Source organism: Oncorhynchus gorbuscha, linkage group LG08, assembly GCF_021184085.1.
Source record: "Oncorhynchus gorbuscha isolate QuinsamMale2020 ecotype Even-year linkage group LG08, OgorEven_v1.0, whole genome shotgun sequence".
NCBI lineage: Eukaryota > Metazoa > Chordata > Actinopteri > Salmoniformes > Salmonidae > Oncorhynchus > Oncorhynchus gorbuscha.
In genome coordinates, this window is record NC_060180.1 from 41,820,529 (window position 1) to 41,847,896 (window position 27,368).

The window sequence follows — 27,368 nt, forward strand, 5'->3', positions numbered from 1 at the left end:
GTACCCCTGCACATTGACTCAGTACTGGTACTCCTTGTATATTGCCATGTTATTACCTCGTACCCCTGCATATTGACTCAGTACTGGTACTCCCTGTATATTGCCATGTTATTACCTCGTATCCCTGCATATTGACTCAGTACTGGTACTCCCTGTATATTGCCATGTTATTACCTCGTATCCCTGCACATTGACTCAGTACTGGTACTCCTGTATATTGCCATGTTATTACCTCGTACCCCTGCACATTGACTCAGTACTGGTACTCCCTGTATATTGCCATGTTATTACCTCGTATCCCTGCACATTGACTCAGTACTGGTACTCCCTGTATATTGCCATGTTATTACCTCGTACCCCTGCACATTGACTCAGTACTGGTACTCCCTGTATATTGCCATGTTATTACCTCGTACCCCTGCACATTGACTCAGTACTGGTACACCCTGTATATTGCCATGTTATTACCTCGTACCCCTGCACATTGACTCAGTACTGGTACTCCCTGTATATTGCCATGTTATTACCTCGTACCCCTGCACATTGACTCAGTACTGGTACTCCCTGTATATTGCCATGTTATTACCTCGTATCCCTGCACATTGACTCAGTACTGGTACTCCCTGTATATTGCCATGTTATTACCTCGTACCCCTGCACATTGACTCAGTACTGGTACTCCCTGTATATTGCCATGTTATTACCTCGTATCCCTGCACATTGACTCAGTACTGGTACTCCCTGTATATTGCCATGTTATTACCTCGTATCCCTGCATATTGACTCAGTACTGGTACTCCCTGTATATTGCCATGTTATTACCTCGTATCCCTGCACATTGACTCAGTACTGGTACTCCCTGTATATTGCCATGTTATTACCTCGTACCCCTGCACATTGACTCAGTACTGGTACTCCTTGTATATTGCCATGTTATTACATTACATTTACATTTACATTTAAGTCATTTAGCAGACGCTCTTATCCAGAGCGACTTACAAATTGGTGCATTCACCTTATGACATCCAGTGGAACAGTCACTTTACAATAGTGCATCTAAATCTTAAAGGGGGGGGGGGGAGGCATTACTTATCCTATCCTAGGTATACCCCTGCATATTGACTCAGTACTGGTACTCCTTGTATATTGCCATGTTATTACCTCGTGTCACTATTCAAAATGTTATACATTTTTTTATCTTTAACTCTGCATTGTTGAAAAAGGACCCGTATTTACAATTAAATTTAGATGTTGATTTGAAGCGCGTCGTGTCAGGATATGAATCATTAGTTTGATTCTGCAGGCGACAGCGTTTTCTCATTTGAGACAATGGTGTTTTTCTTTTGCCGTTTTCCCACTTTCTGTGTCATTTTGCCTAAAGAAGAATACAGAACATTCCTTCCAAATATGTATTAAATGAATGAACCAATGTGTGTGACTTTCTGTGCTCACTACATAGTGTAACAGAGCTGTGTATCTGTACCTCCAGGTGTGCACTACCCGTCTCTGGTTAGCCTGTGTTCTCAGAAGGTGGTGGAGATTGACTCAGACTGGATTCCTCATGAGCACTGTGGGCAGTGGCTCCTATCTGGGGTGAGTCTGGCCCTACCAAACTCCCTGTTTCCACGCTGATCTAGGGTTGCATGTTATTGCACATTGACTCAGTACTCCCTGTATATTGCCCTGTTATTACCTCGTACCCCTGCACATGTCTGGAAACTACCAGAATTTTTGAACTTTAAAGAATTTCTATGTAATTTATCAAAAGACATCTAGAGGCCCTTTTGGCTACTTCAAATGATCACAGTAAAATCGAATCCAATTTTATTTGTCACATGAGCCGAAAACAACAGGTGTACCTTACTTTAAAATGCTTACTTACAAGCCCTTATCCAACAATGCAGTTTTAAGAAAATAGAGTTAAGAAAATATTTACTAAATAAACTAAAGTTAAAAAAATAAAAGAATGACAATGAGGCTATATACAGGGGTACACATTAGTCATGAGGCTATATACAGGGGTACAGATAAGTAATGAGGCTATATACAGGGGTACACATTAGTAATGAGGCTATATACAGGGGTACAGGTTAGTAATGAGGCTATATACAGATGCACACATTAGTAATGAGGCTATATACAGGTGTACAGGTTTGTAATGAGGCTATATACATGGGTACTGGTACTGAGTCAATGTGCAGGGGTACAGGTTAGTAAATAGGCTATATACAGGGGTACAGGTTAGTAATGAGACTATATACAGGGGTACTGGTACTGAGTCAATGTGCAGGGGTACAGGTCAGTAATGAGGCTATATACAGGGGTACAGGTTAGTAATGAGACTATATACAGGGAGTACAGGTTAGTAATGAGACTATATACAGGGAGTACAGGTTAGTAATGAGGCTATATACAGGGGTACTGGTACTGAGTCAATGTGCAGGGGTACAGGTCAGTAATGAGGCTATATACAGGGGTACAGGTTAGTAATGAGACTATATACAGGGAGTACAGGTTAGTAATGAGGCTATATACAGGGGTACTGGTACTGAGTTAATGTGCAGGGGTACAGGTCAGTAATGAGGCTATATACAGGGGTACAGGTTAGTAATGAGACTATATACAGGGAGTACAGGTTAGTAATGAGGCTATATACAGGGGTACTGGTACTGAGTCAATGTGCAGGGGTACAGGTCAGTAATGAGGCTATATACAGGGGTACAGGTTAGTAATGAGACTATATACAGGGAGTACAGGTTAGTAATGAGACTATATACAGGGGTACAGGTTAGTAATGAGACTATATACAGGGGTACAGGTTAGTAATGAGACTATATACAGGGAGTACAGGTTAGTAATGAGGCTATATACAGGGGTACTGGTACTGCGTCAATGTGCAGGGGTACAGGTTAGTAATGAGGCTGTATACAGGGGTACAGGTTAGTAATGAGACTATATACAGGAAGTACAGGTTAGTAATGAGGCTATATACAGGGGTACTGGTACTGAGTCAATGTGCAGGGGTACAGGTCAGTAATGAGGCTATATACAGGGGTACAGGTTAGTAATGAGACTATATACAGGGAGTACAGGTTAGTAATGAGGCTATATACAGGGGTACTGGTACTGAGTCAATGTGCAGGGGTACAGGTCAGTAATGAGGCTATATACAGGGGTACAGGTTAGTAATGAGACTATATACAGGGAGTACAGGTTAGTAATGAGACTATATACAGGGGTACAGGTTAGTAATGAGACTATATACAGGGAGTACAGGTTAGGAATGAGGCTATATACAGGGGTACTGGTACTGCGTCAATGTGCAGGGGTACAGGTTAGTAATGAGGCTGTATACAGGGGTACAGGTTAGTAATGAGACTATATACAGGAAGTACAGGTTAGTAATGAGGCTATATACAGGGGTACTGGTACTGAGTCAATGTGCAGGGGTACAGGTCAGTAATGAGGCTATATACAGGGGTACAGGTTAGTAATGAGACTATATACAGGGAGTACAGGTTAGTAATGAGGCTATATACAGGGGTACTGGTACTGAGTCAATGTGCAGGGGTACAGGTCAGTAATGAGGCTATATACAGGGGTACAGGTTAGTAATGAGACTATATACAGGGAGTACAGGTTAGTAATGAGACTATATACAGGGGTACAGGCTAGTAATGAGACTATATACAGGGAGTACAGGTTAGTAATGAGGCTATATACAGGGGTACTGGTACTGCGTCAATGTGCAGGGGTACAGGTCAGTAATGAGGCTGTATACAGGGGACAGGTTAGTAATGAGGCTATATTCAGGGGTACAGGTTAGTAGTGAGGCTATATACAGGGGACAGGTTAGTAATGAGGCTATATACAGAGGACAGGTTAGTAGTGAGGCTATATACAGAGGACAGGTTAGTAGTGAGGCTATATACAGGGGACAGGTTAGTAATGAGGCTATATACAGAGGACAGGTTAGTAGTGAGGCTATATACAGAGGACAGGTTAGTAATGAGGCTATATTCAGGGGTACAGGTTAGTAATGAGGCTATATTCAGGGGTACAGGTTAGTAATGAGGCTATATTCAGGGGTACTGGTACTGAGTCAATGTGCAGGGGTACAGGTAAGTAATGAGGCTATATACAGGGGTACTGGTACTGAGTCATTGTGCAGGGGGACAGGTTAGTAATGAGGCTATATACAGGGGACAGGTTAGTAATGAGGCTATATACAGGGGACAGGTTAGTAATGAGGCTATATTCAGGGGTACAGGTTAGTAATGAGGCTATATACAGGGGTACAGGTTAGTAATGAGGCTATATTCAGGGGTACTGGTACTGAGTCAATGTGCAGGGGTACAGGTAAGTAATGAGGCTATATACAGGGGTACTGGTACTGAGTCAATGTGCAGGGGTACAGGTTAGTAAATAGGCTATATACAGGGGTACAGGTTAGTAATGAGACTATATACAGGGGTACTGGTACTGAGTCAATGTGCAGGGGTACAGGTCAGTAATGAGGCTATATACAGGGAGTACAGGTTAGTAATGAGACTATATACAGGGAGTACAGGTTAGTAATGAGACTATATACAGGAGTACAGGTTAGTAATGAGGCTATATACAGGGGTACTGGTACTGAGTCAATGTGCAGGGGTACAGGTCAGTAATGAGGCTATATACAGGTGTACAGGTTAGTAATGAGACTATATACAGGAGTACAGGTTAGTAATGAGGCTATATACAGGGGTACTGGTACTGAGTTAATGTGCAGGGGTACAGGTCAGTAATGAGGCTATATACAGGGGTACAGGTTAGTAATGAGACTATATACAGGGAGTACAGGTTAGTAATGAGGCTATATACAGGGGTACTGGTACTGAGTCAATGTGCAGGGGACAGGTTAGTAATGAGGCTATATACAGGGGACAGGTTAGTAATGAGACTATATACAGGGAGTACAGGTTAGTAATGAGACTATATACAGGGGTACAGGTTAGTAATGAGACTATATACAGGGGTACAGGTTAGTAATGAGACTATATACAGGGGTACAGGTTAGTAATGAGGCTATATACAGGGGTACTGGTACTGAGTCAATGTGCAGGGGTACAGGTTAGTAATGAGGCTGTATACAGGGGTACAGGTTAGTAATGAGACTATATACAGGGAGTACAGGTTAGTAATGAGGCTATATACAGGGGTACTGGTACTGAGTCAATGTGCAGGGGTACAGGTCAGTAATGAGGCTATATACAGGGGACAGGTTAGTAATGAGACTATATACAGGGAGTACAGGTTAGTAATGAGGCTATATACAGGGGTACTGGTACTGAGTCAATGTGCAGGGGTACAGGTCAGTAATGAGGCTATATACAGGGGTACAGGTTAGTAATGAGACTATATACAGGGAGTACAGGTTAGTAATGAGACTATATACAGGGGTACAGGCTAGTAATGAGACTATATACAGGGGTACAGGTTAGTAATGAGGCTATATACAGGGGTACTGGTACTGCGTCAATGTGCAGGGGTACAGGTCAGTAATGAGGCTATATACAGGGGACAGGTTAGTAATGAGGCTATATTCAGGGGTACAGGTTAGTAGTGAGGCTATATACAGGGGACAGGTTAGTAATGAGGCTATATACAGAGGACAGGTTAGTAGTGAGGCTATATACAGAGGACAGGTTAGTAATGAGGCTATATTCAGGGGACAGGTTAGTAATGAGGCTATATACAGGGGACAGGTTAGTAATGAGGCTATATACAGGGGTACTGGTACTGAGTCAATGTGCAGGGGTACAGGTAAGTAATGAGGCTATATACAGGGGTACTGGTACTGAGTCATTGTGCAGGGGGACAGGTTAGTAATGAGGCTATATACAGGGGACAGGTTAGTAATGAGGCTATATACAGGGGACAGGTTAGTAATGAGGCTATATACAGGGGGACAGGTTAGTAATGAGACTATATACAGGGGTACTGGTACTGAGTCAATGTGCAGGGGTACAGGTAAGTAATGAGGCTATATACAGGGGTACTGGTACTGAGTCATTGTGCAGGGGGACAGGTTAGTAATGAGACTATATACAGGGGACAGGTTAGTAGTGAGGCTATATACAGGGGACAGGTTAGTAATGAGGCTATATACAGAGGACAGGTTAGTAGTGAGGCTATATACAGATGACAGGTTAGTAGTGAGGCTATATACAGGGGACAGGTTAGTAATGAGGCTATATACAGAGGACAGGTTAGTAATGAGGCTATATACAGGGGACAGGTTAGCAATGAGGCTATATACAGGGGACAGGTTAGCAATGAGGCTATATACAGGGGACAGGTTAGCAATGAGGCTATATACAGGGGACAGGTTAGTAATGAGGCTATATACAGGGGTACTGGTACTGAGTCAATGTGCAGGGGTACAGGTAAGTAATGAGGCTATATACAGGGGTACTGGTACTGAGTCATTGTGCAGGGGGACAGGTTAGTAATGAGGCTATATACAGGGGACAGGTTAGTAATGAGGCTATATACAGGGGACAGGTTAGTAATGAGGCTATATACAGGGGGACAGGTTAGTAATGAGACTATATACAGGGGTACTGGTACTGAGTCAATGTGCAGGGGTACAGGTAAGTAATGAGGCTATATACAGGGGTACTGGTACTGAGTCATTGTGCAGGGGGACAGGTTAGTAATGAGGCTATATACAGGGGACAGGTTAGTAATGAGGCTATATACAGGGGACAGGTTAGTAATGAGGCTATATACAGGGGGACAGGTTAGTAATGAGACTATATACAGGGGTACTGGTACTGAGTCAATGTGCAGGGGTACAGGTAAGTAATGAGGCTATATACAGGGGTACTGGTACTGAGTCATTGTGCAGGGGGACAGGTTAGTAATGAGACTATATACAGGGGACAGGTTAGTAGTGAGGCTATATACAGGGGACAGGTTAGTAATGAGGCTATATACAGGGGTACAGGTTAGTAATGAGACTATATACAGGGGTACTGGTTAGTAATGAGACTATATACAGGGGTACTGGTTAGTAATGAGACTATATACAGGGGTACTGGTTAGTAATGAGACTATATACAGGGGTACTGGTTAGTAATGAGACTATATACAGGGGTACAGGTTAGTAATGAGACTATATACAGGGGTATTGGTTAGTAATGAGACTATATACAGGGGTACTGGTTAGTAATGAGACTATATACAGGGGTACTGGTTAGTAATGAGACTATATACAGGGGTACTGGTTAGTAATGAGACTATATACAGGGGTACTGGTTAGTAATGAGACTATATACAGGGGTACTGGTTAGTAATGAGACTATATACAGGGGTACTGGTTAGTCAGGGTAAAGTGACTGCATAGATAATAAACAGCAAGTAACGGCATTGTAAAAACAAACAAAGGGGGGGACAATGCAAAATGTCCGGTTGGCCATTTGATTAATTCTTCAGCAGGCTTGGGGGTAGAAGCTGTTAAGGAGCCTTTTGGCCAAGATTTGGTGCTCCGGTACCGCTTGCCCCGCAGTAGTTGTGAGAACAGTCTATGACTAGGGGGACTGGAGTCTTATGACTCTGACACCGCCTAGTGTGTAGGTCCTGGATGGCAGGAAGCTTGACCCCAGTGTGTAATTATCTCTGTCCCTCTGTGTGGCCTTTTCACATGTTGAATATATTATTCATATTATTAATCAAATAACATTGGAACAACAAAGCTGTAAAACGTTATCCTAAATATAATATGTTTAATGTAGAGACACAGGAGAGGAGCACTTTGGTTTTTAGTTCATCCACGAGGTGCTCTTTGATCATGGGATGAAATACTGTAGAGCAAAAGGAAGTTGATGCTATACAGTAAACAATGCCCAAGAAGCCGGGATATACACGCGTTGTCCACCACTATTCTTTGTCACCCTGATGAAGGCTGTTATAGCCGCAACTCATCAGTATTTTTTAATTCTTGGCCGTAAAACAATAAATGCTTCTTAATGTTTTCACTACATGAGTGCCTTAATTATTTCTGGAAGTTTGTTTGCAGTAAGGCTTTTCGAGCGTTGCTTACTATCCAGCATCAACTTCATTTACTTCTTATAATATGTTTAATATGAGGGTTTCAGCATCAAACTTCCTTTTTTTTGTGTTGTAGATTTTTTGGCACCAAACTGGTGTCAGTTGTGGAAAAGGGCCTTAGTTGGAAGAGTTATAATGCCATTGTTGAATAGATGCTTTTTTCATTAATTAGTCTATTTTCTCTTGAACCATATATTCTATCCACAAGAAACTCATGGATAATATGGACACAGATAAAAGAAAATGAATACTGTATATGAATTAATTTTGTTATATTACCGAAGATTCCTGTAACTTTGGTAATTTACCAGAAGCTTTGCAACCCTTCCCCCGCCTTGAGCTCCGTTGTTTCCCCCACTGGTGTTTAAAGGGTATGATTGAGGGAGGGTAAGCTGATCCTAGATCTGTGCCTTCGAGCAGTTTTTACCGGGGTGTTTTAAGTGCTGCTGTTGTTGAGATCATCTGTTATGGAAGCCAGGGTAAGCTGATCCTAGATCTGTGCCTTCGAGCAGTTTTTACCGGGGTGTTTTAAGTGCTGCTGTTGTTGAGGTCATCTGTTATGGAAGCCAGGGTAAGCTGATCCTAGATCTGTGCCTTCGAGCAGTTTTTACCGGGGTGTTTTAAGTGCTGCTGTTGTTGAGGTCATCTGTTATGGAAGCCAGGGTAAGCTGATCCTAGATCTGTGCCTTCGAGCAGTTTTTACCGGGGTGTTTTAAGTGCTGCTGTTGATGAGGTCATCTTTTTATGGAAGCCAGGGTCAGCTGTTTGTCATTGGAGTTGCCGGGGGATGTCATTTTGGGCTGGCCATAAACAACTCATCAGGGAGCCACAGATGTTCCGTCTCCAGTCAGGAGTTCTCCACAGATGGTCTTGTTTTGCCATTGCAGTAAAAAAACAATACAATACAACACTACAGTTTGAGTGTATGACCAGTGCTGTTGTCTCCTGCAGGACACTGGTGATTGGGGGGGCTGGTTCCCTCATGCTGGACCTGTATGGTTGGGAGAGCGTGTTCTATGTGTCTGGTCTGCTCTCTGTCATCTGGGCGTACTGCATATGGAAATACCTGCTCAAAGGGGAAGGTAAGGAGTGTGTCGGTGTAATGGCAACATGCATATCTTACTGAAACTGAACACTTTCATTTCACAGCTCGACTATTTTGGGCAAGTGCTGTGTCATTGTTGTTTTCTAGCCATCTGCTCGTATTGTTGTCATGAACTTCCTCTGAGCTCCACATTGAGCTCAGACTTTTCTCTTTCTTTGTGTGTGTGTGTGTGTTCCAGGACCTATCATCACATTGGAGTCGCTGGGTCGTGGAGGGCCCCGGTCCAAACTCTCCAGGAGACACTGGTTACGTCTCTTCAAACAACCTGCTGTCTGGTGAGAAAAGGCCCAAACACAATCCTCTCTGATCAGCTCACTTCCCTGTCGATGTTTCCGTCTCACATAAAGGCTTCATTCATATCCTCTGTGCCTGTCTCTTATTGGCTGTTATTTATAGAACCCCATGGCAGTCCGTGCAACTGATCTGCCCTGTTTACAATGACGGAAATGGTTGGTTGGTGTTATTTCCTGTAATGGCTAAACCACACCTTGATAGGAAAATGAACCACTGAACAGAAAAGCAGATGACACTGACTGTGTAGGTGGGGGGTTGGTGTGAGCATGGATTTGTAGCACGGACTGACACTGTTCAGTTCTTGAATGAGCGAAACCCAGTGGAGAGAGAGCTATTTAAACACTCCGAATAAATATACAGTAAACATACTGATGGTGCTTGTTTTTATGTTGCACATACACATTAATATAACTGTAGTGGTGACCCATACGTCAGTTATTTCAGCCAGTAAAAGTAGGAACTGCTGTGGAATATTTTGAGCTTTCAAAAGATGTAGCCTATGAGTCATAGAAGTGGTACACTAACTTAATTATATTTGTTTGCTCTCTCTCTCTCTCGCTCTGTCTCCATTATCCTCCCTTCAGTGCTGTGATTATTACGCACCTTTGCACTGCGAGCACCTTCTTCACAATGTTGTCATGGCTACCGACTTACTTCAAGGACACCTTCCCTGATGCCAAGGTAACTTGCCCCCTCCATCCCTCCTCTTTTCCCAACCCATTCCTTCAGAAGACGAGACAAAACAAAACTTGAAATGCCACATTGGAGTTCAAGGTTGGAATGGCAAAGACAACAGACACTTGAAAGTGTACATACAAAATGGCTTAATTCTAGTCAGACCCCCCTGCATCTGACAGACCTGTGTAATACCACTGAGTAAACCAAGAGAGGGCGCTGTAGACATGGTATAGACATAAAACTCTGCTAGCTAAGGAACTCAAATCTAGTCAGACCCCCCTGCATCTGACAGACCTGTGTAATACCACTGAGTAAACCAAGAGAAGGCGCTGTAGACACGGTGTAGACATAAAACTCTGCTAGCTAAGGAACTCAAATCTAGTCAGACCCCCCTGCATCTGACAGACCTGTGTAATACCACTGAGTAAACCAAGAGGGGGCGCTGTAGACATGGTATAGACATAAAACTCTGCTAGCTAAGGAACTCAAATCTAGTCAGACCCCCCTGCATCTGACAGACCTGTGTAATACTAGCTAAGGAACTCGGATGTTCCCCCAACTTAGATGTTTGTCAAGTTGGATCACGATCTCTTAACAAACGTATAGGGTATTAATGGCATACATGTCTGAGCTCATATCAGTGTTCTTGGTGTTAAATGTTATGATGTTCTCCCTGCAGGGTTGGGTGTTTAATGTTATCCCATGGTTTGTGGCCATCCCCTCTTCTCTCTTCAGTGGCTGTCTCTCTGACCACCTTATCAGCCGAGGTAATGCCAGAGATATCAACTATTTGTCATCAGGAAACAAATGATGCGAATGTTTTCCTTTTGTTTTACTGATTGTAATCAGTCGAAGTTGGGTACCCTTTTACAATTGTCAAGGTTTTTAACTATTGATCTGTCCCACGTCTCTCTCTCTTTGTCTCTTTCTCTCTCTGTCTCTAGGGTTTGACACTGCTGCTGTGAGGAAGCTTATGCAGGTATTGTAGCTTGTTTCCGATTCAATGCCCACATTGGCATTACTAGTTAACTTTGCCTTTCTTCTCCTCAACTTTCCTCTCCTTGTGTCCTGGTCAGTTCTTCTCCATGGGTGTGTCCAGTGTGTTTACTCTCCTGCTGTGTGGCACCACCACCTTCCCCATAGCTGTGGCCTTTGTCTCTGCCACCATGGGCCTCACCACCTTCAGCCACAGGTACCGATGCTCGTCCCCAAATCCGCTCCTAGGCCTAGTGTCTATCATCTAGGACCATATTCAGCCACAGGTACCGATGCTCGTCCCCAAATCCGCTCCTAGGCCTCGTGTCTATCATCTAGGACCATATTCAGCCACAGGTACCGATGCTCGTCCCCAAATCCGCTCCTAGGCCTAGTGTCTATCATCTAGGACCACCTTCAGCCACAGGTACCGATGCTCGTCCCCAAATCCGCTCCTAGGCCTAGTGTCTATCATCTAGGACCATATTCAGCCACAGGTACCGATGTTCGTCCCCAAATCCACTCCTAGGCCTAGTGTCTATCATCTAGGACCATATTCAGCCACAGGTACCGATGCTCGTCCCCAAATCCGCTCCTAGGCCTAGTGTCTATCATATAGGACCACATTCAGCCACAGGTACCGATGCTCGTCCCCAAATCCGCTCCTAGTGTCTATCATCTAGGACCATATTCAGCCACAGGTACCGATGCTCGTCCCCAAATCCGCTCCTAGTGTCTATCATCTAGGACCATATTCAGCCACAGGTACCGATGTTCGTCCCCAAATCCGCTCCTAGGCCTAGTGTCTATCATCTAGGACCATATTCAGCCACAGGTACCGATGTTCGTCCCCAAATCCGCTCCTAGGCCTAGTGTCTATCATATAGGACCACATTCAGCCACAGGTACCGATGCTCGTCCCCAAATCCGCTCCTAGTGTCTATCATCTAGGACCATATTCAGCCACAGGTACCGATGCTCGTCCCCAAATCCGCTCCTAGTGTCTATCATCTAGGACCATATTCAGCCACAGGTACCGATGCTCGTCCCCAAATCCACTCCTAGGCCTAGTGTCTATCATCTAGGACCATATTCAGCCACAGGTACCGATGTTCGTCCCCAAATCCGCTCCTAGGCCTAGTGTCTATCATATAGGACCACATTCAGCCACAGGTACCGATGCTCGTCCCCAATTCCGCTCCTAGTGTCTATCATCTAGGACCATATTCAGCCACAGGTACCGATGCTCGTCCCCAAATCCACTCCTAGGCCTCGTGTCTATCATCTAGGACCATATTCAGCCACAGTTACTACCCTTGAGGGATTCGCTGTTTTATCTTGGAAGTGTACAAGGATGTAAATGAATGATGCAGGATGTAGATAATAACCAACAGTGGAATGGGTCATATAAACATAATCACCCCCTCACAAGCGCTTTAACAGCGACTCTGTAGTTCCACTTATCTTATCTGTTAGTTTTATAGGGTTTAATATGTGACTCCTTGTCTACTGGGGCAGTAAATATAGGGAGTCTGTTTAACACCTTGTCTACTGGGGCAGTGAATATAGGGAGTCTGTTTAACACCTTGTCTACTGAGGCAGAAAATAAAGGGAGTCTGTTTAACACCTTGTCTACTGAGGCAGAAAATATAGGGAGTCTGTTTAACACCTTGTCTACTGGGGCAGTAAATATAGGGAGTCTGTTTAACACCTTGTCTACTGGGGCAGTAAATATAGGGAGTCTGTTTAACACCTTGTCTACTGGGGCAGTAAATATAGGGAGTCTGTTTAACACCTTGTCTACTGGGGCAGTGAATATAGGGAGTCTGTTTAACACCTTGTCTACTGGGGCAGTGAATATAGGGAGTCTGTTTAACACCGTGTCTACTGGGGCAGTAAATATAGGGAGTCTGTTTAACACCTTGTCTACTGGGGCAGTAAATATAGGGAGTCTGTTTAACACCTTGTCTACTGGGGCAGACAGTAACGTGTCTTGTGTCTGTACTCCAGCGGTGTGTCTGTGAATGTTCAGGACCTGGCTCCGTCATGTGCTGGGGCTCTGTTTGGTATGTTACACCGGTGGCTCATTTATCCACCTCTCAGCAGATTTGATTGATGAATATTACAGTCCTGTCAAATATTACAAATGAATCATGTATCTATTTTTCATTGCAGGTGTTATGAATACCTGTGGAGCATTCTCAGGTAAGCATGTTCATTGAGGGACAAACCAAAGCGGAAACATCTGTGATGAATCGTTCACCAACAGTTTCAGGATCAGTGGTGTTGTCCTTTCATGAGGTGGTGATGAATAATTCATCTGATGGTTCTAAAAGGCAGGACTTTGGGTTGTGTCTCTTGTCAGTCTCATTGGCTCCAATGCTCCATGCATATTTCATATTGGCGTGATAATAGAGTTTGTGTCGGATAAATCATTGAGGGAGTAGAACATGACAGTTAGGGCACCGTAGCGGGAAGGGGCATTTGAATCTGTTTACTTCTACCCCACACAACTGGGAATGGGAGGCTGAACTGGCATTTGTTGATATGATATGCCGTAGTCTGAAACTGCTCAGTTTGTGCGTGCATGTACTGTTTCCTAATGCCGTATTCCTCTGCGTATCTGATCGTGTTTCTCCAGGTGTGCTGATGGTGTATTTCTCGGGGTATCTGATTGAGGCTACAGGGTCGTGGGCGTCTGTCTTCACCCTCATCACTGTGGTGAACCTGGTGGGCCTGGTCACCTTCCTGGCCTTCGCTGAGGCCCGCCGGGTCGACATGGACTCTTCCAAGGGCCACTACCACGACATCAACATCTGAGTCCCAAGCCCTGGTCCCTCAACAACCACCTTTTAAACTGAGGGGCCAAAACGGGACCAGGTCCCACACTATCCACATCTGAGTCCCCAAAACAGGACCAGAACCTATGCCCATGTACCACAGAATGCACACGGGAGACTTGAATATAGAAAGAGAACAGCGAGAGCCTTGGTCTGTTAAATGTATCAAAACATCCACATCAGAATTTGAGATGTGAAAGAAGTGAAACAGTAGTGAAAGTCAATTCTAGATGTTTGTCAGATCATAGTCAGTGTTTCTTCTATATTAATTTAACAACTCAATTGTTTCTCTCTGTATAGACATTCGTGGATTTGGCAATTTCAGCTACACCTGTTGCTGACAACTGTTAGAGCTGCCCCGGTCAACTGCTAGAGCTTCCCCGGTCAACTGTTAGAGCTTCCCCGGTCAACTGTTAGAGCTTCCCCGGTCAACTGTTAGAGCTTCCCCGGTCAACTGCTAGAGCTTCCCCGGTCAACTGTTAGAGCTTCCCCGGTCAACTGTTAGAGCTTCCCCGGTCAACTGCTAGAGCTTCCCCGGTCATCTGTTAGAGCTTCCCCGGTCAACTGTTAGAGCTTCCCCGGTCAACTGTTAGAGCTGCCCCGGTCAACTGTTAGAGCTTCCCCGGTCAACTGTTAGAGCTGCCCCGGTCAACTGTTAGAGCTGCCACGGTCTACTGTTAGTGCTGCCCCGGTCAACTGCTAGAGCTTCCCCGGTCAACTGTTAGAGCTTCCCCGGTCAACTGTTAGAGCTTCCCCGGTCAACTGTTAGAGCTGCCCCGGTCAACTGCTAGAGCTGCCCCGGTCAACTGCTAGAGCTGCCCCGGGCAACTGTTAGAGCTTCCCCGGTCAACTGCTAGAGCTTCCCCGGTCAACTGTTAGAGCTGCACCGGTCAACTGTTAGAGCTGCCCCGGTCAACTGTTAGAGCTGCCCCGGTCAACTGTTAGAGCTGCCCGGGTCAACTGTTAGAGCTTCCCTGGTCAACTGCTAGAGCTTCCCCGGTCAACTGTTAGAGCTGCACCGGTCAACTGTTAGAGCTGCACCGGTCAACTGTTAGAGCTGCCCCGGTCAACTGCTAGAGCTGCCCCGGTCAACTGTTAGAGCTGCCCCGGTCAACTGTTAGAGCTTCCCCGGTCAACTGTTAGAGCTGCCCGGGTCAACTGTTAGAGCTTCCCCGGTCAACTGCTAGAGCTTCCCCGGTCAACTGTTAGAGCTTCCCCGGTCAACTGCTAGAGCTTCCCCGGTCAACTGTCAGTGCAGTTATTGTGACGTGGAAATGTCTAGGAGTAACAACGGTCGCAAAATGGTACGCCACACAAGCTCACAGAATTGGACTGTCGAGTACTGAAGCACGTAGAAATCATCTGTCCTCGGTTACAATTTTCACTACCGAGTTCCAAACTGCCTCTGGAAGCAACATCAGCATAAGAACTGTCGGGAGCTTCATGAGAAGGGTTTCCATGGCTGAGCAGTCACACACAAGCCTAAAGTCACCATGCACAATGCCATGTGTCGGGCGGAGTGGTGTAAAGCTTCCTGCCATTGGACTCTGGAACATGCGTTCTCTGGAGTCACATTTCACCATCTGGCAGTCTGTTGGACGAATCTGGGTTTTGCGGATGCCAGGAGAACGCTACCTGCCCCAATGCATAGTGCCAAATGGAAAGATTGTGGAGGAGGAATAATGATCTGTGGCTGTTTTTCATGGTTCAGGCCCCTTAGTTCCAGTGAAGGGAAATCACAATGCTACAGCATACAATGACATTCTACATGATTCTGTCCTTCCAACTTTGTGGCAACAGTTTGGGGAAGGTCCTTTCCTGTTTTAGCATGACAATGCCTCCGTGCACAAAGCGAGGTCCATACAGAAATGGTTTGCCGAGATTGGTGTGGAAGAACTTGACTAGCCTGCACAGAGCCCTGACCTCAACCCCGTCGAAAAACTTTGATGAATTGGAACGTTGACTGCGAGCCAGGCCTAATTGCCCAACATCAGTGCCCGACCTCACTAATGCTCTTGTGGCTGAATGGAAGCAAGTCTCTGCAGCAATGTTCCAACATCTAGTGGAAAGCCTTCCCATAAGAGTGTAAGCTGTTATAGCAGCGAAGGGGGGACCAACTCCATATTATTGCACATCATTTTTAGAATGAGATGTTCGACGAGCATGTGTCCACATACTATATATATATATATATATATATATATATATATATATATATATATATATATATATATATATATATATATATATATATATATATATATATATATATATATATATATATATATAGTTGAAGTCGGAAGTTTACATACATCTTAGCCAACTACATTTAAACTCAATTGTTCACAATTCCTGACATTTAATCCTGGTAGAAATTCCCTGTTGTAGGTCAGTTAGGATCATCACTTTAATTTAAGAATGTGAAATGTCAGAATAATAGTAGAGTGAATTATTTATTTCAGCACATTCCCAGAAGTATACATACACTGAATGTTGTCCCATTCCTCTTGACAGAGCTGGTGTAACTGAGTCAGGTTTATAGGCCTCCTTGCTTGCACACGCTTTTTTAGTTCTGCCCACAATTTTTCTATAGGATTGTGGTCAGGGCTTTGTGATGGCCACTCCAATATCTTGACTTTGTTGTCCTTAGGCCATTTTGCTACATTTTTGTAAGTATGTTTGGGGTGCATTGTCCATTGGAAGCCCCATTTGCGACCAAGCTTTAACTTCCTGACTGGCGTCTTGAGATGTTGCTTCAATATAGCCACACAGAATTCCCACTCATGATGCTATCTAATTTGTGAAGTGCACCAGTCCCTCCTGCAGCAAAGCACCCCCACAACATGTTGCTGCCACCCCCGTACTTCATAGTTTGGATGGGGTTCTTTGGCTTGCAAGCCTTCCCCTTTTTCTTCCAAACATAACAATGGTCATTATGGCCAAACAGTTCTATTTTTGTTTCACCAGACCAGAGGACATTTCTCCAGAAATTAAGATCTTTGTCCCCATGTGCAGTTGCAAAACGTCTGTTTTTTTAATGGCGGTTTTGGAGCAGTGGCTTCTTCCTTGCTGAGCGACCATTCAGGTTATGTCAATATAGGACTCGTTTTACTGTGGATATAGATACTTTTGTACCTGTTTCCTCCAGCATCTTCACAAGGTCCTTTGCTGTTGTTTTGGGATTGATTTGCACTTTTCGCACCGAAGTACGTTCAACTCTAGGAGACAGAACGCGTCTCCTTCCTGAGCGGTATGATGGCTGCGTGGTCCCATGGTGTTTATACTTGCGTACTATTGTTTGTACAGGTGAACGCGGTACCTTCAGGCATTTGGAAATTGCTCCCAATGATGAACCAGACTTGTGGAGATCTATATATTTTTTTCTGGGGTCTTGGCTGATTTATTTTGATTTTCCCATGATGTCAAGCAAAGAGGCACGGAGTTTGAAGGTGGGCCTTGAAATACATCCACAGGTACACTTCCCATTAACTCAAATGATGTCAATTAGCCTATCAGAAGCTTCTAAAGCCATGACATCATTTTCTGGAATTTCACAAGCTGTTTTAAGGCATCGTCAACTTAGTTTATGTAAACTTCTGACCCACTGGAATTGTGATACTGTGAATTATAAGTGAAATTATCTGTCTGTAAACAATTGTTGGAAAATTGACTTGTCATGCACAAAGTAGTGTGTCTAATTATATGTGTCTAATTATATGGGAACAACTAGCATGTCATTGCACTAACACTAGTTGCAATGCACCAATCCTCCCTCCCTTCCCACCCACTACCCTTGCCACCACTGCTGAAAAGAATCCTAGGGGAACACTGACAGTGCTTCCATATTTGGATTTAAAGAACCATTCCTGTCATGTTTTTGATTGTTGGAATTCCAGCCATGGTTGGGCCTGTTGGGCCTGTTGGGCCTGTTGGGCTGGGACTGTTGGGTAGCGGTCGTGGAAATGTTGACTGTGGTTAACAGTTCAAAGGTTCTGTATGACCTCAGTGTCTCCTGGTTCCACACACAGGTCTGGGTTTATGTTGGAGGAATATGAGGAGAATGACATGTGTGAGTAGTCAGTTTGACGGCGGGTGCTCTATAGGTAACCGAGCACCCACCGAACAAGATGTCTGTTTGTGGCTAATGAAGGAAGCCCTACTCTGTGGAGACTATTGGGAAAGATGTGTGTTTGTGGCTGATGAAGGAAGCCCTACTCTGTGGAGACTATTGGGAAAGATGTGTGTTTGTGGCTGATGAAGGAAGCCCTACTCTGTGGAGACTATTGGGAAAGATGTGTGTTTGTGGCTGATGAAGGAAGCCCTACTCTGTGAAGACTATTGGGAAAGCATACTAACAGAAAAAGACCTGACTGTGTAAGTGGCATCTAATTAGGAGGTGACTAATCACCCATACACCCACTCTGATGTACTGTACAATTTACCTGCCATCGTCTATCACCATGGTTACATGCTCGTCAGTGTGCTTCACTGCGTTTTGTTTCCAGAGCTGTCATAGAGAGACTTGCCTCAACATACAGTGGGGCAAAAAAGTATTTAGTCAGCCACCAATTGTGCAAGTTCTCCCACTTAAAAAGATGAGAGAGGCCTGTAATTTTCATCATAGGTACACTTCAACTATGACAGACCAATTAGAAAAAAAATCCAGAAAATCACATTGTAGGATTTTTAATGAATTTATTTGCAAATTATGGTGGAAAATAAGTATTTGGTCAATAACAAAAGTTTATCTCAATACTTTGTTATATACTCTTTGTTGGCAATGACAGAGGTCAAACGTTTTCTGTAAGTCTTCACAAGGTTTTCACACACTGTTGCTGGTATTATTACAGGCCTCTCTCATCTTTTTAAGTGGGAGAACTTGCACAATTGGTGGCTGACTAAATACTTTTTTTGCCCCACTGTACATTTAGCTAGAAGGATTTGTTTTATGTTAAATTAAGAAGGCCAAAGGTTATTACGTTTCCTTTTTTTAATGTAAAGATGATAATTGCATGACATGCTCAAATACAAAGACCTAAATCACAAATTCCTATTTTAATTTGATGTATTTCATTTATATGGAAATATCAATGATGTTGTCAATAAAGCATATGAGACCTGTAGAAAGATGCCATAGTGTATCATTTGAGAGTGGCCACTTAAGAGGCTTGATGGATGCAGTTCCGCACAGCTGATGAGGCAGTCAACTGTCCTGCCGTAGACGCTCCCTGTTTGTTATGATTACTTCAGTCTGGACAGGATGTGGTTACTTCAGTCTGGACAGGATGTGACGTCATCTGTAACATGTTAAGCCTTACCACCCACAGAGTGGCACGGACACAGTAGGGTGCTTGCTTCTCAGAAACAAAGGCCCTGATTGCAGTAAGGTTATGATGAGGTCAAACAGGATGACATTATGAATCAGTTATATTATGGCATTTTTGATCGAACGTGTCCTGAACAGTGTTGACTCTACCTGTAGATGCATATATAAATGAAACTTACATATAGACCTGCTTTATACCTTAGGCCTTGGCATACAAAAGGTAGCACACTGTTAGTGACTGGGTACTGTACAAAAGCTATGCCCTAGTTTGTCAATGTCTGACCAATTTGTAGTCTACTGTTTTTACTTTGTTGTCAACTGAACACCCAACATTTTCGATCCCAGAAGCTGACTAAGAGATGCCCTTATTCAAAAGCTCTTTCACTTCACTTGCCTTAGCTGATGATTGTTTGAAAATGCATTCATTGCTTGTTTGATTTCTGTCACATCAGGTTTGGGGTCCAACCAGTAGTGAAATCAGTGAGTGAATTGAAATTCTAATTCAAGAACAGAAAAATGCCTTCTCAATTAGGATTTTAAAAATGATTTAATTGGAATTTTGATGAACTTCAATTTCTCCAGAATAGACCCCCCAACCCCCCCAACCCAAACCCTGTGTCACCTTTTGTATGTATCATATCGGCCCATTGAATTAGAGCCAAGAACCATATAATTCTGATTATGTTTCCCGCCACCAACATTTCACAAACGTGTAGCTTTCTTCAAAAGCATACAGACTATTTTTGATAAGACAATGTAAGATATATTATGTATTAAAAAAAAGATTTCAAAAGGTTTATGCAAAATAAATAGTATACTATTGCTTAAGACATATATTGTATTTGTAATATTATTTTATTGAACTTGAAATAAATACAACTATTTTATCAACTGTAGTGAGTTGGACTATTCCTTCTTGCCATGGAAAGTGACTGGTTAGACTGTAAGATGTACTTTCACCTGCTACCACATAGGGGCAGCAGAGGGCTTATAATCAAGAGTCACAAAGTAGCTAATTGGGAAAGGGCAGTACAATACATGTTTTGTCTTACTTTAGAAATATAAAAAAATGTAATTGTGTGTTTAAGTATGTCTACAAGATGTCATATACTTATTTTTTTCCATCCAATCAGATTTGTTTGTATCATGGAAATTAACTTCAAAGATGTTTCAGTGATATTGTACTTTCTTGCATAACATACTTGTTGTACTCATTGCACACACCCTTGTGATAACGGCTGAGCAATAGTAAAACCATCAAGCATGCAACATGCACCTTATAGTGGGCATCATGTGCTCTCCGATCTCTCTGCCTCAGCTGTGCCGTGTATACTGGTGCAGGCAGGTCTCTCCCATTAACACTCCCCTCTCTTTAGGCCCAGCTCAGCCAGGACGTATGGGGTGGCACCATATGGCAGAACGCTATGTGCCATGTTGGCTAGCTGACACCACTCTCACGGGACTAAAGGCTCAGGTTACCATGGAGACCGGTGGCTTGTGGCCGTCAACGTGGCAATAGACGTGGAGGGGTCAGAGACTAAGGATGGTTCTGGTGAATTCAATGGTTAACAGAATGAATCATTTGAAGATAGCTGGAGCAGGGAGTTGCAGGTTTTTAGGTAATATTGTTGTTATAAATGTCTTACACTGATGATGGCTTGATTTCTGACCATCTCCATCACACTTGCAACACAATCTGAAGACAATATACTACAGGTGCCATGAGAAAAACACAGGAATCGCACTTTACATCATGTCCCAAATAGTCTGAAACAGTTCCCTTTCCTTGTCTCCTTTCCTCTAAGACCTCTGATCTAATAAGACTTTACTGTCGCTGTAGTTACGTGGACAGGGGATAGGTAGAGCGGAATAGAGGTCGACCAATTAATCGGAATGGCCGATTAATTAAGGCCGATTTCAAGTTTTCATAACTATCGGAAGTCGGTATTTTTGGAAGACGATTTTGCAGATTTAAAAAAATAATAATTATATATTTTAATTTTAACTTAGCAAGTCAGTTAAGAACACATTCTCAATGACGGCCTAGGAACGGTGGGTTAACTGCCTTGTTCAGGGGCAGAACGACAGATTTTCAACTTGTCAGCTCGAGGGATCCAATCTTGCAACCTTAGTTAACTAGTCCAACGCTCTAACCACCTGCCTCTCATTGCACTCCACGAGGAGACTGCCTGTTACTCGAATGCAGTAAACCAAGGTAAGTTACTAGCTAGCATTAAACTTATCATATAAAAAACAATCAATCAATCATAATCACTAGTTATAACTACACATGGTTGATGATATTACTAGTTTATCTAGTGTGTCCTGCTTTGCATATAATCGATGCAAGCTGGGGGATGATTTAACAAATGCGCATTTGCGAAAAATGCACAATCATTGGACGACTGTACCTAACCATAAACACCAATGCCTTTCTTAAAATCAATCCACAGAAGTATATACAGTATTTTTAAACCTGCATATTTAGCTAAAAGAAATCCAGGTTAGAAGGCAATATTAACCAGGTGAAATTGTGTCACTTCTCTTTGGTTCATTACACGCAGAGTCAGGGTATATGCAACAGTTTGGGCAGCCTGGCTCATTGTGAACTAATTTGCCAGAATTTTACGTAATTATGACATAACATTGAAGGTTGTGCAATGTAACAAGAATATTTAGACTTAGGGATGCCACCCGTTAGATAAAATATGGAACAATTCCGTATTTCACTGAAAGAATAAATGTTTTGTTTTCGAAATGATAGTTTCCGGATTCGACCATATTAATGACCTAGGGCTCGTATTTCTGTGTGTTATTATGTTATAATTAGGTCTACGATTTGATAGAGCAGTCTGACTGAGCGATGATGGGCAGCAGCAGGCTCGTAAGCATTCATTCAAACAACACTTTAGTGTGTTTTGCCAGCAGCTCTTCGCAAGCACAGCGCTGTTTATGACTTCAAGCCTATCAGCCAAATGGCTGGTGTAACTGATGTGAAATGGCTAGCTAGTTAGCGGGGTGCGCGCTAATAGCGTTTCAAACATCACTCACTCTGAGACTTGGAGTGGTTGTTCACCTTGCTCTGCATGGGTAACGCTGCTTCGAGGGTGGCTGTTGTCGACGTGTTCCTGGTTCGAGCCCAGGTAGCGGCGAGGAGAGGGATGGAAGCTATACTGTTACACTGGCAATACTATAGTGCCTATAAGAACATCCAATAGTCAAGGGTATATGAAATACAAATGGTATAGAGGGAAATAGTCCTATAATTACTATAATGACTACAACTTAAAACCTCTTACCTTGGAATATTGAAGTCTCATGTTAAAAGGAACCACCAACTTTCATATGTTCTCATGTTCTGAGCAAGGAACTGAAACGTTAGCTTTCTTACATGGCACATATTGCACTTTTATTTCTCCAACACTTTGTTTTTGCATTATTTAAACCAAATTGAACATGTTTCATTATTTATTTGAGGCTAAATGGATTTTTATTGATGTATTATATTAAGTTAAAATAAGTGTTCATTCAGTATTGTTGTAATTGTCATTATTACAAATACATTTGTAAAAATTGCCCGATTAATCGGTATCGGCTTTTTTTGGGGGTCCTCCAATAATTGGTATCGGCCTTGAAAAAAAATCATAATCGGCTGACCTCTAGAGCGGAACACTGCCTCCATTTTAAGAGTAGGCGGAGGGTCAGTCAGTCACTTCACGGTCTAGATGGGTAGATTCAAAAAGTCCCTTAATTGCAGAGCTAAAGCAGCACACAGACATAATCATGATGACTGGTCCACTGTTTAATTAGCTCCCATGAAACACTGGGGGGAGACGGGACAAGAGGAACCTCCCCACATCTTCTGGGCTTCAATGGGCCTCGCTAGAGTAACCTGCTATAAGAGGGCCTCGTCACAGAGCCAGAGATACATGTAAATTAAACAGCCCTATTAATTTGTAATTAACATCAAGTTAATGACAATGTCACAGTGTCACCGTCTCATGGGATATCCTTCCATTGTGGCAGAGGGCCTACTCTACTGTATGTCCCTCCCCCTCCTCACTCTCTCGCCCTCTTTCTCTCTCCTGATCCCCTGATCAGAATGCTAATTAGTTGAATGCGAGTTAACGACACTAAAAGGCACAGGGAGTTTATTAGGACTAACTAAGGGCATAAAGACCTAGTTAACAACTGGGCATTGTGTTGTTGAGGATTAATCATTCACTGGTGATAGATCAGGTGTTAGAAGTCCTGCGGTCCTCTGGAACACCAATGGAACACCATTGACATGGTTTAAACGCTAATTGCATTGCGCCTGTTAGCCTGATGTTAGGGATTTCCTTAGGAGGTTAATTTTAGACGTTGCAGCCTGATAGAACTAACATATTTCCAGTATAGCCTACGTCTATCAGACCTCAAAATACGACCCAGATGCAGACAGTTCGAAGTAACAAAGGTGTAGTACAAAAACAGGGGGCAGGCAAACGACAGTACAAGAGCAGGCAGAGTTCAGTAATCCAGAGCAGAGTCTGAAAGGTACAGAATGGCAGAGTCAGGGTCAGGGCAGGCAGAGGTCAGTAATCCAGAGCAGAGTCCGAAAGGTACAGAACGGCAGGGTCAGGGTCAGGGTCAGGGCAGGCAGAGGTCAGTAATCCAGGTCAGAGTCTGAAAGGTACAGAACATCAGGGTCAGGGCAGGCAGAGGTCAGTAATCCAGGTCAGAGTCTGAAAGGTAGAGAACGGCAGGCAGGCTCAGGGTCAGGGTCAGGGCAGGCAGAGGTCAGTAATCCAGGTCAGAGTCTGAAAGATACAGAACGGCAGGCTCAGGGCAGGCAGAATGGTCTGCCCTGGAAAGAGGAGACAGAGGGCTGTGAGACAGAGGTTTAATCCTTGATAGATGAAACGTGGGATGTATATGGAGGGTGCGGGGCAACAGAAGACAAACAGCAGAGGTACGAAGGATCTTGGAAATGGGGAAAGGGACGAATAACGGGGGAAATGTTTGTGGGACTCTACAAGGAGAGGCAGATTCTGAGTAGAGAGCCATAACATCTGACCAAGACGATAGTGGGTAGCTGGGGTCTGGTGGCGGTCCGCCTGTTGACAATACCTGAGCTCCTGACCGAGCTCTCTTCCAGATACGGTGACAGTGGCGGACAAACATCTGGGCAGAGGGTATTTTGACCTATTCCTCTTGCTCCGGGAAGAGCAGGGGCTGATAACCCATGGGGCACTCGAAAGGCGAGAGACCAGTGGCCGAGCAGGGAAGGGTGTCGCGGGCTTATTCCACCCATATGAGTTGCTGGCTCCAGGTGGTGTGGTTGGTGGAGACGAGGCAACAAAGAGTCGTCTCTAGGTCCTGATTGGCTCGCTCCGACTGGCCGTTGGATTGGGAATGCAACCCGGAGGACCGGCTGGCCGATGACTCAATGTGCAGAACGTCTTCCAGAACCGAGTTGAGAACTGAGGACCACGGTCAGAGACCATGTCCACCGGAAGTTCATGGATCCGGAAGACGTGCTGCAACATGAGCTGGGCCGTCTCCTTGGCGATGGTAGCTTGGAGAGGGGAATAAAATGGGCGGCTTTGGAAAACCTGGAGAGTGGTGTTGCCATCAGACGGAGGGAGACCAGTGACGAAGTCCAGGGATATGTGTGACCAGGGACGGTGAGGGACAGGAAGAGGTTGAAGGAGGCCAGCCGGAGCTTTCCGAGGTGTCTTGTTCTGAGCACAGACAGTGCAGGTGGCGATGAACGCGGAGACGTCCGGAACCATGGTGGGCCACCAAAAGCGTTGTCGCACAAAGTCCAGGGTACCCACAGGAATCAGGGTGGCGGGCAAGCCTGGAGGAATGAGCCCATTCCAGAACTGGGGAGCGGGCAGCATCTGGGACAAACATCCGATGTTGAAAGTGTGTGTCGTAAGGACATTTGTGGGCGTGTGGAAAGGAGTGCTCTGCTATATCAACCACTGTAGATTGACCTACAGCACAAATGGTTTGCACTTCTTTTTTGAAGCCAAACAATGAGTCGTATTTCACTGTTAGTTTTACACAAATAATTCTGCATTTTCAGTTATAAAACTGACAATAGTAAATGTTTTATTAAATGATGATGGGTGTACTGTTGCCTCATGCATTGTATGCGTGTGCTTGCTGTGACTGTCACCCTGATATTGCCTACTAGATGGATACTTCCCATGCCGTTGCCAGACAGTAGTGCTTGTCAAGCAGGAACGAAGGGCACTGTGTCCAGGTGTTGGTGTTGCCCTCTGGTCTGATGTAGATGTTTCAGATGGAAACATTGTCAATAAAGCATTGTGGGCCTTGTGCTCTTTACAAGTATTCTTCATTAGCCCAGCACCTAAGTTTTTAAGGATGTGTGTATAACCATTTTCTACAGCCATTCATGCCCTCCCCATTGAGTAGTAGACTGTATGTATACTGAATATCAAGGTGACATCTAGATGGTTATGAGTTATTATTTATTGTGTGGGCTGCTATCCCGATTTGAAATCAAATAATAGGAGGAAAGAAATGGCCAATTTAGCTACCACCGGCGACATGACCGTGATACCCAGTAGGATACAACACTGGTACACATGACGGTGATACCCAGTAGGATACAACACTGGTACACATGACGGTGATACCCAGTAGGATACAACACTGGTAGACATGACCGTGATACCCAGTAGGATACAACACTGGTACACATGACCGTGATACCCAGTAGGATACAACACTGGTACACATGACGGTGATACCCAGTAGGATACAACACTGGTAGACATGACCGTGATACCCAGTAGGATACAACACCGGTAGACATGACCGTGATACCCAGTAGGATACAACACTGGTACACATGACCGTGATACCCAGTAGGATACAACACTGGTACACATGACGGTGATACCCAGTAGGATACAACACTGGTAGACATGACCGTGATACCCAGTAGGATACAACACTGGTAGACATGACCGTGATACCCAGTAGGATACAACACTGGTAGACATGACCGTGATACCCAGTAGGATACAACACTGGTACACATGACGGTGATACCCAGTAGGATACAACACTGGTACACATGACGGTGATACCCAGTAGGATACAACACTGGTACACATGGCCGTGATACCCAGTAGGATACAACACTGGTACACATGACGGTGATACCCAGTAGGATACAACACTGGTACACATGACGGTGATACCCAGTAGGATACAACACTGGTACACATGACGGTGATACCCAGTAGGATACAACACTGGTACACATGACGGTGATACCCAGTAGGATACAACACTGGTACACATGACGGTGATACCCAGTAGGATACAACACTGGTACACATGACCGTGATACCCAGTAGGATACAACACTGGTACACATGGCCGTGATACCCAGTAGGATACAACACTGGTACACATGACCGAGATACCCAGTAGGATACAACACTGGTACACATGACCGAGATACCCAGTAGGATACAACACTGGTACACTGATTGACTTCACTTGACTTTACTTGTTGTGCAGCTCAATCAGCCGAGAAGCCACGCAAAACTGTCTTGAGTGGCAAAAAATCTGCCCAATTAGCTGATTTGCTTTCCATACACCCAGTCCTTTTGACTCGCCCATACTCCAGTCACCATATTGGGCTGCAGCTGCCCATACAATTAGCTGATTTGCTTTCCATACACCCAGTCCTTTTGACTCGCCCATACTCCAGTCACCATATTGGGCTGCAGCTGCCCATACAATTAGCTGATTTGCTTTCCATACACCCAGTCCTTTTGACTCGCCCATACTCCAGTCACCATATTGGGCTGCAGCTGTCCATACAATTAGCTGATTTGCTTTCCATACACCCAGTCCTTTTGACTCGCCCATACTCCAGTCACCATATTGGGCTGCAGCTGCCCATACAATTAGCTGATTTGCTTTCCATACACCCAGTCCTTTTGACTCGCCCATACTCCAGTCACCATATTGGGCTGCAGCTGCCCATACAATTAGCTGATTTGCTTTCCATACACCCAGTCCTTTT

General features: G+C 44.2%; 1 protein-coding gene across 1 annotated transcript; it reads left to right on the forward strand.

The window, feature by feature from the left end:
* The first annotated feature begins 1,538 nt into the window (after window positions 1-1,538).
* LOC124040868 (solute carrier family 17 member 9-like) lies at window positions 1,539-14,432 on the forward strand. Its single transcript, XM_046357974.1, has 10 exons — window positions 1,539-1,593; window positions 9,046-9,176; window positions 9,378-9,474; window positions 10,078-10,174; window positions 10,851-10,938; window positions 11,116-11,150; window positions 11,248-11,363; window positions 13,157-13,212; window positions 13,322-13,351; window positions 13,788-14,432. The coding sequence occupies exons 1-10, from the start codon at window positions 1,562-1,564 to the stop codon at window positions 13,964-13,966; spliced, it is 861 nt and encodes a 286-aa protein (XP_046213930.1). The 5' UTR covers window positions 1,539-1,561; the 3' UTR covers window positions 13,967-14,432.
* Window positions 14,433-27,368: the final 12,936 nt, after the last annotated feature.